Below are 14,977 nucleotides of genomic sequence, written 5' to 3'. Positions count from 1 at the left end.
AGATATGTAATGGGGGGGGGGTTTAAACCCAGGAAACCCCCCTTACCTACATCCTTAAGAAAACAGGAGACAGGATGCTGGGAGAAGTAGCCGGATAAGGAATGGTGGTAGAAGATAACAGAAATAAGTTGAAAACAGAATTGTATGGGATATGCCAAGGGCATCAGAAACATGAAGAATGAAGAATGTACAGTCAGCATATAATGAGTAAAAATAAGGAGAAAAACAAGTAGCGGAAATAAGAGAAGGGGGGACTAGAAACAAGTAGTGGAAATTAGATGCGATACAGGATAGGCTGTAAGTCCTTGGCAGCCTAACCAATGGGCGAAGGACAGGGAAAATGCAGCTGGGATTCTTAGGTATTTTAGGGGCCTGGGATTCTTAGGTATTTTAGCACCCATCATTGCTTTACAATGATGAGGATTGCTCCCAATCACTGTAGTTATCAAAAATAAAGGCTTGGAGGTAGATTTCTGTCTCCCCTCTTTTTATATTAATTAAATAATTGTACCTAACAATTGTCTGATTGACAACTGCATTAGAAGTGCATGCATTTCATCACAGGGCAGGACAGAGGGAACATGAGAACATTGATTTTAGATAATGTACATATGGTATACAAAACATGCAAGGTATTTGGTCTTCCTGCTTCCCTTGAAATCCAAAGCTGCTCTAATGTAATTTGAGTAGAGTAGCCTACTTTGAAAAATAAACTGCCTCCAGATCGTCACTTAAATAGTGCCTCCATAGTATTTTCTATTTCAACTTTTCTCTCAAAGTGACACCTGGTAGTACTTGAATTATGCATAGTTTAGAGGAACTGAACATGAATACCTGTATTAGTCACTCCATCTCCACAGTTATATTAAAAAAACCTTTCTTTCACAGTTTTGGAATTATTTCACTGTGTTTTGGAACAACACATACATGATTTTTAAAATTCAGTCTCTTTAGTATTTTTAAATTTCTTTTTAGGGTTGATTATTAAGTAGATGTTGACTACTTATGAATTAAACTATAGTATTTGTTGACCTACTACAGTAGCCTCTGCAGATGTTAGAGTGGAGTTCCATTAAGCATTGTGGGAGTCATAAGTAACAGAAGTGTGCGCTCGATACATGCAACCCTTCAATGTATGACTTGTGTGTTGAAGGGAAAATCCATGTTACTCAATTCACACACTATGGGATTGCACCCAGGTGTATTGGAGGGAACTGCATCCTCCTAATATGAATGAACAAAGGGTTCCCTCAACCTGTGAATGGAATACCACTGTAAAACTGAGAAATCCAGGTTGTTGTGTTTTCAGATGGTAGTTGTGCTGGTCTGAAGTAGAACAGCTAGATATCAACCACCTGGTATCTGATGAAGGGGCTTTTGATTCTTAAAAACTCATGCCTCTAAGGTGGTACTGGATTTGAATTTAGGCTATTGTACATATCCTTCAGTTTTTATTTCATTGTTCTTCAGTTGTACAGTCTTATTGAATTGTTCTTTGTATGTACTATACTGGTTTGTTTTTAGCATTGCTTTTATAACTCTCATCCACCTTTAGTCTCAACAAGAAAGGGGGATTAATGTAATACAGTAATAAAGTAATACAAAGTAACTGGTCATCATCTGTACTGGTCATCATCTTTCAGTTTTCTTCTGCCATGTAATTTGAAACAAACTCATTGGGGAGGACCTTTTGCCTCCTATGCAGGACCTAGTACAATGCTGGTCAAAAAGAAGTATTTATAATCAAATCAGAGGTGTTAACTTTACTGGAACAGAATAAAATTTTGATTTTTTTTTCTGTAAATCTAGGGGAAGAGATTTTTCAATATTATTTGTAGTTCCTACAGCACAGTTCTCAAGTGAATCTCATAACAGACATTATCAAGTTACTAATGCCATTTTTATAAATTGGATCCAAAGCACAGAGTGGTACAGATGTCTAGGCTTGTCTATAATTAATGACTGAACCCAAACACAGTTAACCCGAATCAAAGATCAACAAGCTAAGCAGCATAAATAAAACTTGCTTTCAGAAGCAACTTTACAGCCTACTCTTCCAGTTTTATAGCAGTAAAACAGAAATAGCCAAAATATATTTTCTTAAAAGCTGATGCATCAATTTTTAACATAACATTCAGCAAAAGTTTTTACATTGTGTATTAGAATTGGTAAGTTACATTAAAAATATTCATGAAAGCTCCACTGCCAATTTAAAACTGAAAATAAAAAACACACAAAGACCAAAAATGTATTAGAAATGCAAAATTCAACTTTTCTCATACCTGATGCAGAATTATGGGTTGAAGTCAAAGATTTGGCTTTGGAGTCCGATAGTCGAGAAATGCTATTTGCTCTAACTCTAGGAGGAACTTTAGTACCATCTGCTGGAGGTGTTAGTCTAACGCCACTTCTAATTAGGGCTTCTGGAGTGCGAGATGATGTAGTGCTTCTACTCATTGTTGCTTCAGAGTCGCTACGTGCTGATAAAGAACCAAGTCTATTCCTGCGTGGCTGGGCAAGTAAGTCAATTCTGGAGATATTTCTTCTTCCTGATGGGGGCTTGGATGTAGAACTTGTAGTTGATACTTCAGAAGCTACTGATGCTTTATCTGCATCTGCAAGCTCGCTATCCGAAACTTCACCAAGTCTTGCTCTACGCAAGAGAGAAGTCCTTGTAGGGCGAGGCCTTGGTAAGGTGGTTGACTTACTGGTCTGCCCAGCTGATGCAGAAGAAGTCTTCAATTTAGCTGACTTAACACCTTCTGTTTTGGAATGCAAATGTTCATCTGCTGAGGTAAAAGGAGTCCTTCCATGTGATTTACCAGAGCAGGTCTCCTGGTCAGAAGATAAGATATCAGAAATAGCAGAATGAGGTACACTAGAAGTTTGGTCATCATCTGTTAAATCTACTGAAGGCTGCCTTATTCTGCTACTGTTCTGCACAATCTTGCGTGCATCACCTCTAGAAGTAGCATCAGAAGAACGACCTTTTGTTCTCTTTTCAATTTTATCTCTCGTGCTTGTAGAAGATGATTTCAAAACATCCTTAGAAGGTGAACCAGTGGAACACCTATCTTTGTAGAGGGTAGTAAAGCTTTTGCGTTTCTGTGTTGATTTTCTTTCACTATCACCAGTAACTAGACTAATTGTACTAGCAGTATCCACATCTGATTCAGGTGAAATGGAATTATCTCTGTTATAGCTGGGAGTTTCAGGTCCTTCATCTGTTTTGTTTTCTTCACGCAGCTTAGCTTCAAGAAAAGCCATTACAGCTTCTGTATCTTTTAAAATAAGTGTAGTATCTAGACTAGAATCTGTTTCCACAGAGTCACTTTTTTCAGATATTCTACTTGTGGTTGTTAAAGACAAAGATGGTGGAGTACTTCCAGTTTGTTTATTAATATGAGGGATTAGCTCTATTGGTATATTTGAGCTTGGTTTATCTATAGTAAAACTGCCTTGTCTCACTAATGGCTTCGATGATTCTTTTTTATCACCACCAAATCCTTTTGTAATTTGACTTCTTGTAGTTTCATCAGCTTTTCTCCTTTTCCCTTCATTTTGTGCCACTTTTATTTCAGTTTTGCCTGCACCACGTCCTGATGTTTTTTCTTTATTGCCTATTTTACTGGAAGCTGAAATCTCCTCTCTCACTTTTTCAAACTGATTTGAAGATTTTGCTGAAGACAATTTAGTGGGGATCCAGTGTGCTAGTTCACTTTGCTCTTGCTGTTGCATTTTAGCTAAAGCTTGCCTTACCATTGATGTTTCCTGGCCATTTTCACTTCTCTCCTGCCCAGAGGAAGAACCACCATTGGAATGAAAAAATGTCTTATCACCTTTAGGAGAAAGGCCATTCACTACTCTTCCAGTTTTAGTCAGACTTGTCTCAATATCCTGTCCTATTTCTTTTTGGATATGGGTAGGAGTTTCTTTTTCTTGAAGCTCAGTGTCTTGCTTTTCTCCTATCTCCGATCTCTGATGAGTTGTAACCTTCGTTTTTTGGCCTTCTGTAACATTTTCCTCTTTAGGCAATTGAGGTAGTGTTCTTCTTTTTCGATCTCCTAGGCTCGTCAAAGAGGTAACTGAGCCAGCACTTTTAACAGATATTCCAGATTCACTGATGTCAGCATCTAAACATAAATAAAATATAGCTTAAAAGAAAGTTTTAAGCAAGCATCACAGATCACTGAGGTTTGAAATTGTTATGGACTCATTTAACACCACACTGAAAGAACTTTACAGGAACCCTTGATTTACTGTTTGACTTGGTTCCAGACTAACATTTTTAGTATATTTACTCAGCTGTGGGAAGTGGGATGCAGGAGAATTATGCTCTGAAGGTAGAAATCATTTTATCCAGGGAAACATTAGTGTGACTCCCAGCCTATGGTTTTTTCTAATGTGAAGGTGTTTTATATTTTTAAAAATCTTACTACATCTAGTCTTGTGTGTATATAAAGAGCCATCAAGTTGCAGCTGACTTATGGCAACACCTTGTGGGATTTTCAAGGCAAGAGACTAATAGGGGTGGTTTGCCATTGCATTCCTCTGCACAGCAATCCTAGTATTCCTCGATGGTATCCCTTCCAAATACTAGCCAGGGCTGACCCTGCTTAGCTTTCAAGATCTGCTTAGATTGGGCCAGCCTGGGTCACCCAAGTCTTACTATAGCTACAAAATAGTATGTATGTCTAGTATAACTGCTTTACTAACAGCAACACAATTTAAATAAAAATTAGTGACAAATGGAATGAAAAACAGCCCAATGAAATGTATTGAAAATTGCTATGAGAAATCAGTAATCTGCAATCAGAAAGAACTACTTATAGTACCATTTTCTAGAGAAGCGGATGATTCTACACGCAATTCGTTTTCATCAGGTTTTGTATGGTTAGCAGCCAGACTGGCCCACTGCGACACCCAGCGTTTGCTTCCAGATGTACCAGAGCGTTCCTGATAACAGATATTAACAAACGTAGATTACCCTTTACCTGATTTTAAATTATCTGATGTACAGTGGTTAGCATCTTAGCCTCTACGAAAGAAAAAAGTGCAAAACTGAAAAGAAAGGTTAAAAAGAATTTGAGAACACTAAAGCGAACTTTTAAAATAACTAAGTCTATATTCTGCAATGCAAACTAGCAATAAGCATAATCATAAGTTTATTTAAGGATATTCAAAGCAAGGATATTCAAAGTCTTTAAGTACCACAAACATTATAATAGTATTTTCATAACTTGGTTAACTATATTAGCCACTGTCGGTTATAGTGTGTGGAAAAAATGTGATTCTTGCTCTACTCAAAACAAAACAAACAAACAAACAAACCTAAGTTACAAGTAAAACACAGCATTGTGTACAACTCTATCAGCAGCAAAACAAAATGCTTAAAATAGAGGGAACTGAGGATAAGGAAGACCTTACAATCCAATACCCGGCATGCACATACGTCATTCTTGCTGGATTCTAATGAAATCTGCAGCCTATCACAGCACACTATGCAAAGTACATATGGTCCAGGAATTCCAGTTAGATATATCAAGGTGCATAGATTAGGTTACATAATACATAACAAAAACTCCTGGAGCACGGGTGAAAGGGTACTTTGTACAAGCAATAAGCAAGGCATGGCTCACAGGTACTCTGCCCCAGAACTCCAGATACAAAAATCAAACAGGGACCCCATTCTATTGTGGCACCTGGGACTTGGAGAAAAAGATCAATATACTGGAAGAAAATCAGAGAGGCAAACCCATATCTCAAAGTGAGATTTCTGAACACTGTCCATAACCCAACCTGAAAACTGCTCAGTTGTGGGTAGAGTAATCAGACAGGCAAAGCCTTTCCCTCCCCCTCTTGAAGCCTCATGGTACTCCAGGTGGCAGCAAATTCTTCTATACAGGAACCATGGGGTATATTATATTTAGAACATGTCTATCCTGCTTTCCTGTCATTAAAATTGTAATCATGTCAATTAACAAAATTAAAACTAAGTCCAAACACACAAAAGTTACGAAAATAGCAGCAGTTTTACAGGCGACATTAAACTGCAGAAGAGTGCAAATAACAGCAGAAGAGCTGCTGTTGATGTCAGCCCAACTAGAGGATATCCTACAGCAGATAGATCCAATGGTACAAGTTTAGACACAGTACAGGAAAAGAAATAGTTAAAGCCAACTGCAATATGACAGTTCTGACAGATTTCAATTAAGCCAAGTGTATGCAGGAAAGACAGGCCTCTAAGCATGCAAAGCAGGAAATCACAGATCTCAAAGTATAAGCAGGAAGCATGGATTGATGTAGTCTATCAGGTACTCTGGATGGCTAAAGAAAGAACACCATTTCTTTGAAATGTTTCTGAAACAGATGTGTAAGTTAGTGGAAAAGTACAGAGTTTTTTCTGAGAACTGTTTCTGAATTTTTCTGAGAACTGTTTCTGAATTTTTCTTATGGAAAAATTGCAAAATCTTGAAGAGTACTGAAGAATCTATGAAATATTTTCTCTTTTAGACTGAGTTAAAATCTTTCAAGAAAGGGTTTCACTGAAAATGTAGAACACGTAAAAATTCTTTCTATAAGACAAATCTACAGTGACAGATAGTTGTAATTCCTGTGTACTGTAGACCTATATAATATATTTTACAGATATTATGTTAAAATGTAGACAATGGAAACAAACTACAGACTAAGATCCAATGCAACTACCTACTTTGGATAGCTGATTACTATCCAAGTCATCACTCATTTCCCCATCACAGGCATGTCTCCAGATGTAAATCTGGGAGGATTACCTCCCGCAAAGCAGACAGCTGAGCAGAGGTATGCAAAATGAAATAGCATATAGATTACTGTGCTTCTCCCCCAACCACTGAGCATCCTGTCACACTACTCTAACTTAACTTATACTTTTCACTCAGCACACTTCTCGTTTCCTCTCAGAAGGAAGGATTTTATATCATCCCCAGGACCATATATGACTGTGTATATAACTGCTATATAAATTCCACTTCACATGTTGCTTCATTCATGGGTTCATTGCAAAGCAGGACATTTGCATGTAGGAAGTGCTGTAGTAATGATGCATGCAAAAACAAGAGAATATGTTATTCTAATCTCACAGTTAAAAAATGCTTAATGTGGTTACTAAAAGTAAAAAATCTGACCACTGGAAGCCACAATACGCATACACTCACTCACTGCCTCCCCTCCGTATTGGTGTTGCATGGTGCCATTCAGCATGGATCCAGCTGGCTGAAGTGTGGGGACAGGCTTTGGAAGAATCTGTCATCACTGCTGCTGGCCAGTTCTGAGCCATGGTGACCAATGACTATGCCTATGCACATTGTTGCACTGGCCAATATGTGAAGAAGCTTCTATGGGACCAATCAAGCCAGGGACCATTTCAATGGTTCATTGTGCCCCTGACTGTTGTGAGCAAAAAATTCTAATAAAATCAAAGTTTTATTGCATTGATTTAAAATCAAAACCTGTAATGTGCCTTGAGTCTCAATGAGAAAACCAGACTAGACCTAAAAAAGGAAATGAAAATGGTATTTGATAGCATCTAAAAAATCAGAGCAGTAAAACCAAAAGGAAGGGTCTAAGAGCAGGAACCAAAGAGGCAAGCAGGAAAACAAGATTGCACTTCCCTGTAACTTGTTCATTGACATATCTTCTGTGCAGGAATATACTGGTGCTGTGCATGTGCAGGCCCGCCATGGATAGAAGTTTCTTGCTTCTAGTAACTGAGGAGGTGCCCTTCCTCCAGGGTGAGATTGAAATGGTTTTTCCTGCCCAAATTGTTCCATGCTCCAGAGGAATGGCATGGTAAGCACAGAAGCTCCTATCTTGATGGTGGCAAAAAAGAACTGAGGGAAGGGGGACCGGCTCCTCCAGAGCATGAGACAGTTTGGATGGGAGAGACCATTGAAGTTGCTCTGGAGGGGAGGGGTGCCCCCGCAATTCGCAGAAGCTAGAAACCTCCATCTGTGGCAGGCCTACACATGTGCAGTCCCAGTAAGTGCTTGCATAAAAGACAGAAGATGAAGAGCACATTTAGAATGGAGGAAAAATTGGTTTTATTAAATAAAATTATTTTCTAAAAACTAAATAAAATAAAATTTTTAAAAGTATAGATGTTTTAAAATTCGGCACTTTTAGCACTCTTCTTGAAATAGGGTGTGTATGTGAACCAAGGATAGAGTGGAACTATTCACACAGAGCACCAAAAAGGGAAACTGTTAGGACATATCCTTTGGGTTTCAGAATGCTTAAAGATGAGAATGTCTTATGAGATTTTTATGAACCTTGATTCTACATACTTAATCTTATTTACATCCTACAACTGTTTCAGGATCCTAAGTAAAAAAGTCTCCTGGACTTTGAAGCTAGACTTTTGCTGGCAGAATTCACAGTAAAAATACATACTCATGAGTTGCTATGGATACATTATGGAGTCACTTAATACAGATTTCATAGGACAGAAACATTATTTCAGTACATCACTAAATACTTCAGAACAAGAACTTTTTTTTTAAAAGCCACTCTTCTTAACTATGAAGACAAGTGCCTTTTCACTGGTGGCAAAACAAAGAACACTGTGAAAGTTAAAGTAGTTTGCTTTGAAGGGCAAAATGCAGAAAGCCCCTGAAACTCCCACAATAACTCTAGTTTTAATTTCAAAACTGAGAACTTGTAGAACTTCCTGTTTGTCAGCTGGTAAATATGACTGCCGAACTTTAAACTATCAGAATCGAGGAAGCAAGTGGAATTTTTCAACTTTATTTCCTAATAAGTATCAAAGACTAACTCATATTTGAAAGATAAAGTTTCTGATCAGCAACATTCAGTATGCTGAAACATAGACTGACATATGCTGTCTTCAGGACAGTGTTGCGTAAGTTATATTCAATACAGCCAATACACAAATTGTCTGTAGCCCTTCCCAAATAAATTAATTCAGAAAAAGTTGCCCATCTCTGAACTAACATATAGTAGATAACCAGAGTGGTATAGTGGTTGTTATCAAGGTGGGAAGACCCACGTTCAAATCCTTACTCAGTGATGGAGGTCAGTTAGTCTCTTGGTTCAGTTATTCTCTCTCATCCTAAACTACCTCACAGGATTATTACAAGGATAAAATGGAGAGGGGGAAACCATGTATGTTGCTCTGAACTTCTTGGATAAATGAAAGATTAGGTGAAGCCAAGAGAAACCAGGTTGCTCTGTATAATTAAATTACTTTAATCTTTTAAAATCCAATTGAAAACATGGCAAGATGCATTAAAAGTGTACATCTGTAGGGTTCCAGAAGATGATTTTGATAAAATTCTAGAAGACCCTTGGATTCTATGGAAAGCTTTGTTCCGAGCATGGGCCAGAATTCTCTTTGAGAAAGGTTGGCAACACAAAAGTGCTGTCTCAAATTGATGCAAGACTAGACTGCAAGGCATTATTTAGCAGGCAGTCTCAGAATGATGAAATAGTCATGATGGCATAACTGAGACTTCTAGCACTTTTTGCTTTGTCCAAAAGAGTTTAAATACTTTTCACACAAAGTTGCGTGGATTTGATCCAAACTGTCTTTTGCTTATGTAGAGATGTAACAAAAATGGATGAATTAAGGCTACAAATTGTGAAGAGCAGATTTGGCAAGAACAGCTGTGTTTTATTAATTACAGAAACCTGGCTTCACTCACACATTCCCGATTCAGCAGTTGAACTATCTGGTTTCACTTCTTTCCGGCAGGACAGAAGTAGTAAAGATTCTGGGAAGCATAAAGGAGGGGGTTTAAATCTCTATGTGAACAAAAGCTGGAAAGTAATTCAATGCAAGCATCACAGGGGTCACTGCTCAAGGGATTTGGAAAGTATGACTATTAGATGCAGACCCATATATCTCGCCACGGGAGTTTAGTGCGTGGTTATCATCATTGCAGTATACATTCCACCTGATGCTAATGCTGCTGCATGCTTGAGCTTCCTGTATAACATTGTTGAAAACCAGCAGAAAAGCATCCCGATGCTGTGCCTATTATAGGGAGGAGACTTAATCATACTAATTTAAAACAGTGCCCCTAAATCCTACCACTAGCATGTCAGGTGTTCCCACTAGAGGAGCCAATACATTGGATAAAGTGTATACCAACATCAAGGATGCCTACAAGCAGGATAAGGTTACTACACTTGGGTCAGTCAGACCATTTATCACTGTTTCTGGCACCAGCATATATTCCACTTGGGAGTACGGGTATTGCCTGTAATAAAGACTGTAAAATCCTGGTCTGATGATGCTCAAAACTACTTCAAGATTGTTTTGAGACAACAAATTGGGATGTTTTCACCACCCAGATCTGAGGAGTATACCACTGTTGTTCTGAGTTATAATACCCACTGCACAGACACTCTACTGTGTATAAGCGATCCGATTTACTCCAACTATAAACCCTGGATGACAAGGAGGTTCAGCCAATTTTGCATGACAGGAATATTGCTTTCAGATCTGGTGATGAGGCAAAGTATAGTGCGGCTATGGTTTCGTCCAAGAGAGGCACTGACAAGCCAAGATGAGTTATGCAGAGAAAAATTGAAGATTATTTTAATAATAACAACATGAGGTGGCATGGCAGGAACAACAAATTACCAACCATAAACCAAACAATGACATTTCTGTGGATGGGGATTGATGAGGAGCTAAATCACTTTTTTTGCCCGCTTTGAAAACAGGGTCTATCAGAAGCAGATGACACACAGCCAATTGGTGATTGGTAGCTCACACCTCACCGTGGAGGAACATGAGGTGAGTGTTTTGAGGGCTGTGAATCCAAGGAAGGCTGCTGGACCGATGGTATTCCGGGTCGGTGTTGTAAAGGAATGGCGCTAAATCCAACTGGCTGGTGTTTTACTGGGATCTTTAATCATCTTATCCCAGTCCACCATCCCATCTTGTTTGAAAGCTTCCACCATTGTTCCACTACCAAAGAGATTCCTGCTGACAATCTTCAGGATTATAGACCAGTGGCACTAACCCCCATCATCATGAAGTGTTTTGAACTGGTCCATAGGTATTAGTTCTTGCTTCCAGATACATTTGATAAACATCAGTTCAAGACATCGGACTAATAGATCTAATGGAGGACGCCATTGCCATTAGCCTCCACACAGCTTTGACGCGATCTGGAACAGCAGGGGAATTATGCATCGCTCTTATGGACTTTAGTTCCGTGATTTAATACAATCTCACCACAAAGACTGGTGACAAAACTTGTGGATCTTTGACCTCACATTCAATCTGTTTGTGGATTAGATTCTTTGTCTGATCGCTCTAGAGGGTTAGACTGGGAAATCGGGTTTCCTCAGTTCTACTCTAAATATGGGAACGCCACAGGGCTGTAAAGGTTGAGCCTTACTGTTCACCTCATACATAGCGGGATTGTAAATTCTGTCTATCATAGTAAATACCCATTATCAAATTTGCTGATGACATTAACGGGTGGTGGGGCTCATCTCTGAGGGATGAGTCTGCCTATCGAATGAAGTGGACCGACTGCTCTCTATGGTGCAGGGAAAATAACCTGGTTCTTAACACTAACAAGACAAAGGAGCTCAAGTAGTGGACTATAGAAGGAATAGCCTGTGGAAATTCAGCCCTGACTATAAAATGGAGATCAAGTGGAGCTGGTACAGCTCTTTAAATTCCTGGGCTGCTATGGGATTAAAGAGGATTTGACCTTGGGGAGTACAGACCATCATGGTTAAGAAAGCCCAGCAAAGACTGTACTTTCTGAGACTTTTAAGGAAGCAACAACTAGATGGAAAACTTCTGGTGTCCTTTTACCATTGTGCTATAGAGAGTCCTAACCTACTGCATCTGTGTATGGTCTCCAGTTGCACAGTGGCTTAACAGGAAGGCTTCTCCAAAGGCGAGGATGAATACTGCACAAAGGATTATCGGCTGCCCTCTCCCTCCTTGGAAGAAATCTATATGCCCTAAGTCTAAATAAAGCCCAGTAACATTCTAAGGGACCCATTCCCCATCCAGCACACTCTCTTTAAACTGCTAACATCTGGTAGACTATACAGGGCCCTAGAATCCAGGGACAAAGAGGCTTAGAGGACAGCTTCTACTCTAGAGCTGTGGCTATGCTAAACTCCGCTGCTTCATATTGATGTGTATTTGGGGCTATGTAGGGATGGGTGGAGGATGATGATGTATGAGTCTGAAATTGCATGAGTCTGAAATTGTATGAGTCTGAAATTGTGTGCAGCGAGGAATGCTGCTGTAAATTTCGTTGTGCGTGCACAATGACAATAAAATGCTTATGCTTATGCTTATGTATGTAAGAGTTCTGCTATTTTCTTCCTTGGGATTCATTCTATTCTATTCATTCTTGTATTTTCGTTGTGCGTGCACAATGACATTAAAGTTTATTTTATCTATCTTATCTTATCTATGCTGATTCTGAAGATTAAGTCCAAAGGGCAGCTCTGAGTTCTGCTTTGCCTGCTTCATAGAAATTTTCAGGTGAACTGGAAAACTTCTATCCAGAAAGCAAAGTGGAGCTCACAGTACTTTGGATATAACACACTGCATATCTTAGCAAAGATATCTGATAATGAAGTAGATTTATATTTATTTACAACAAACCTTTATCAGGCATTAAGAGGAAAAAGGAAGGAAACAAGGAAAAACAAAACATCAGCAAACCAAAATAAATTATTCCAATATATCAAGGAAAATTTTAGCTACAGAGGTTACAATCAAAGGGGAAGAATGATTTAATAAAAATATGACCTTCCCAGCTAGTGAATATTCATTGAACTTTACATGAAGCAAAGAAAAAAGGTTGGACCTAGACCCCTCGTATTTAGGACAATAAAGCAGAAGTTTGAGCCTCAGAAATACAGTGGAGACATTTTCGCTCTTGTTGGGTAATCTTAGTGAACTACCCTCATAATATTGAAGAGGGGAAAGAATTATAACATTCCCTGGTAATTAGGATCAGAAAGTTGGATCAAATAATCTGCCGTAGTAGATTTATATGAAAATATGAAAGGAAACCGTAAGTTAAGCTAATGTTGAGATAGAAAATATATGAAATATGATAATAATGAAGAAACATAACTTCATCTGAGTGCAGGAAGTTCATTACACTGAACTTCAAAGAACAGAAAAGTCTAAAGGAAGAGAGAAGATCAACAAGCTGATTAAAAAGTGACGTGCTTCTAGAATTTTTAATGTAACCATTACTAAAACATTTGCGTACTCTTCATGAAGCTACAGAACATCACTAATGTCTACCAAACTTGACACAGAGGTTCATTTCACATGAAGTTATAGTACTAATCTTGTGCCTATCCATACTGATTCCTGGTGAAGGAAGGCAGTGCCTTTGCAGAAGTGAATTATATCTTTCTATATGAAAAGATTAATTCCCTTCTGTTTGAGCTCAGATTCTGCAAGTTTTCTTTTAACATTCATTAATTTTAGACATTTGGTTGACTAACGTCAATGTACGTTCTGGCAAATCATGTGCCATCTGCCATGTATGTTTTCTTTAGTTGGATAATAAATCTTGTGTTCATTTCTGGTGTATTATAAGAATACACATATGTAACACTGCACTGAAATGCATGCTATGTGGTACATGCAACCAGAGCAAATGAAATGAAAACTGCCCATTTTTTCAATTTCTAAAATAATAGATCTCTAAAAAAGAATTCAGAGATAGAAAAGATTAATACAGAAATTAGTTAATGTTCTCTAAACAAACTTAGCTTGCTACCTACTTAACACTGACTATATTAAGGTTCTCTCCTTTATTGGAAGAAAAAAGATGATGACTCCAAAAATTGAATTCTACCTCTGTGTCAAGAAATCCAGTGGTACTCAGTTGTCTTTTTTCTTCCAGCACTATTGTAGCAGAATTTATAGCCCAATCTCTTACTAAATCTTTCTGGCTTTCGTTGGTAACAGGCCTATTATAATCCTGGCTTTCATCCACTCCAAAAACCTGAAAATAAAACAAAATCATCACACACATTAACTGAAAACCTTCCTGATAGTATTCAGCCTGAATGTATGGGTGGTACCACTACCAATTCAATAAGCCATCATTTAAAAGTTTTAATAACTCATGCCATGTATATTTTGCAAACAGTTTGCTTCCAAAATAGAAAGAATTTTGTGACCTCAAGTGGTACATATCAGTTAAAGGGTAATAAAATGAACTAATGACTTACTCCTAATGTTGCTCATCTGACTATTAGAAAAGTCTAACTGTAAAGTTATAAATATTTGTAAAATGTTTACAACTAATATATATTTCTATAAACATACTTTACATTTATATAAAAATAGCTCACAGTAAGCGGGCTATTATTCATAGAAAACATAAAATTACTGATGTTTGCAAAAAGGTGGCAGTAAACAAACTCACATGACAGCTAGTATAATGTAGAATTCAAGGCAGCCAGAGGAACTTGGGTCCCAGTAAACTTAATCTTTCCCATATTAACCCCTAGCCCTTATATTAAGCCTTTATGGTTAGAGCAAGCAAGTGTAACCCTTCTGTAAACCTTGGGGAAAGGCCATTTTAGCTTCAGCTGTCACGTCATGCTAATAACACATTTTCTCCCATCCTCCCCACTTCAAAAACTGTCAATAAGATCAGCCTTTTAATATAGTCTAGATGTGCTTCATGCATCTGACAGTGGGAAAGGAAGAATCACATGCTTCTCTAGTATTTATGGGTTCCATCTGTGGTCACTTGAGGCATTCAAAATAGGTTCATCCATCCTTTTTCCTACATTTGCTATATTTGCATTTTACTTAACCAATGAACATCAATATAAAGCCACTGCATAAACTGTGAGCAATGAACAGCACACATCTCAATCTGCAATGGGATAGAGACTGTCCTGTGTTAAATCACAAAAATAGACCATCAACCATCACATCCTATCACTGAAGAGG

At 38.1% G+C, this 14,977-nt stretch overlaps 1 protein-coding gene across 11 annotated transcripts in view; it reads right to left on the bottom strand.

Annotated features, from left to right (window-relative positions):
• Positions 1-14,977, bottom strand: part of CEP170 (centrosomal protein 170) — a 121,303-nt gene that overhangs the window by 27,678 nt on the left and 78,648 nt on the right. For 10 of the 11 annotated variants that reach the window (XM_048485207.1, XM_048485198.1, XM_048485274.1 and 7 more), the window contains 3 exons: positions 13,866-14,015; positions 4,836-4,956; positions 2,283-4,133 (listed from right to left, as the gene is read on the bottom strand). In XM_048485207.1, the coding sequence (XP_048341164.1) occupies positions 2,283-4,133; positions 4,836-4,956; positions 13,866-14,015 (2,122 nt within the window). The remainder of the gene's footprint in view (positions 1-2,282; positions 4,134-4,835; positions 4,957-13,865; positions 14,016-14,977) is intronic. The other variant, XM_048485252.1, reaches the window with a different exon arrangement.

The sequence above is a fragment of the Sphaerodactylus townsendi genome, linkage group LG01 (assembly GCF_021028975.2).
Source record: "Sphaerodactylus townsendi isolate TG3544 linkage group LG01, MPM_Stown_v2.3, whole genome shotgun sequence".
NCBI lineage: Eukaryota > Metazoa > Chordata > Lepidosauria > Squamata > Sphaerodactylidae > Sphaerodactylus > Sphaerodactylus townsendi.
The sequence above is the reverse complement of the archived record's forward strand: the minus strand, read 5'-3'. Positions and strand labels throughout refer to the sequence as shown.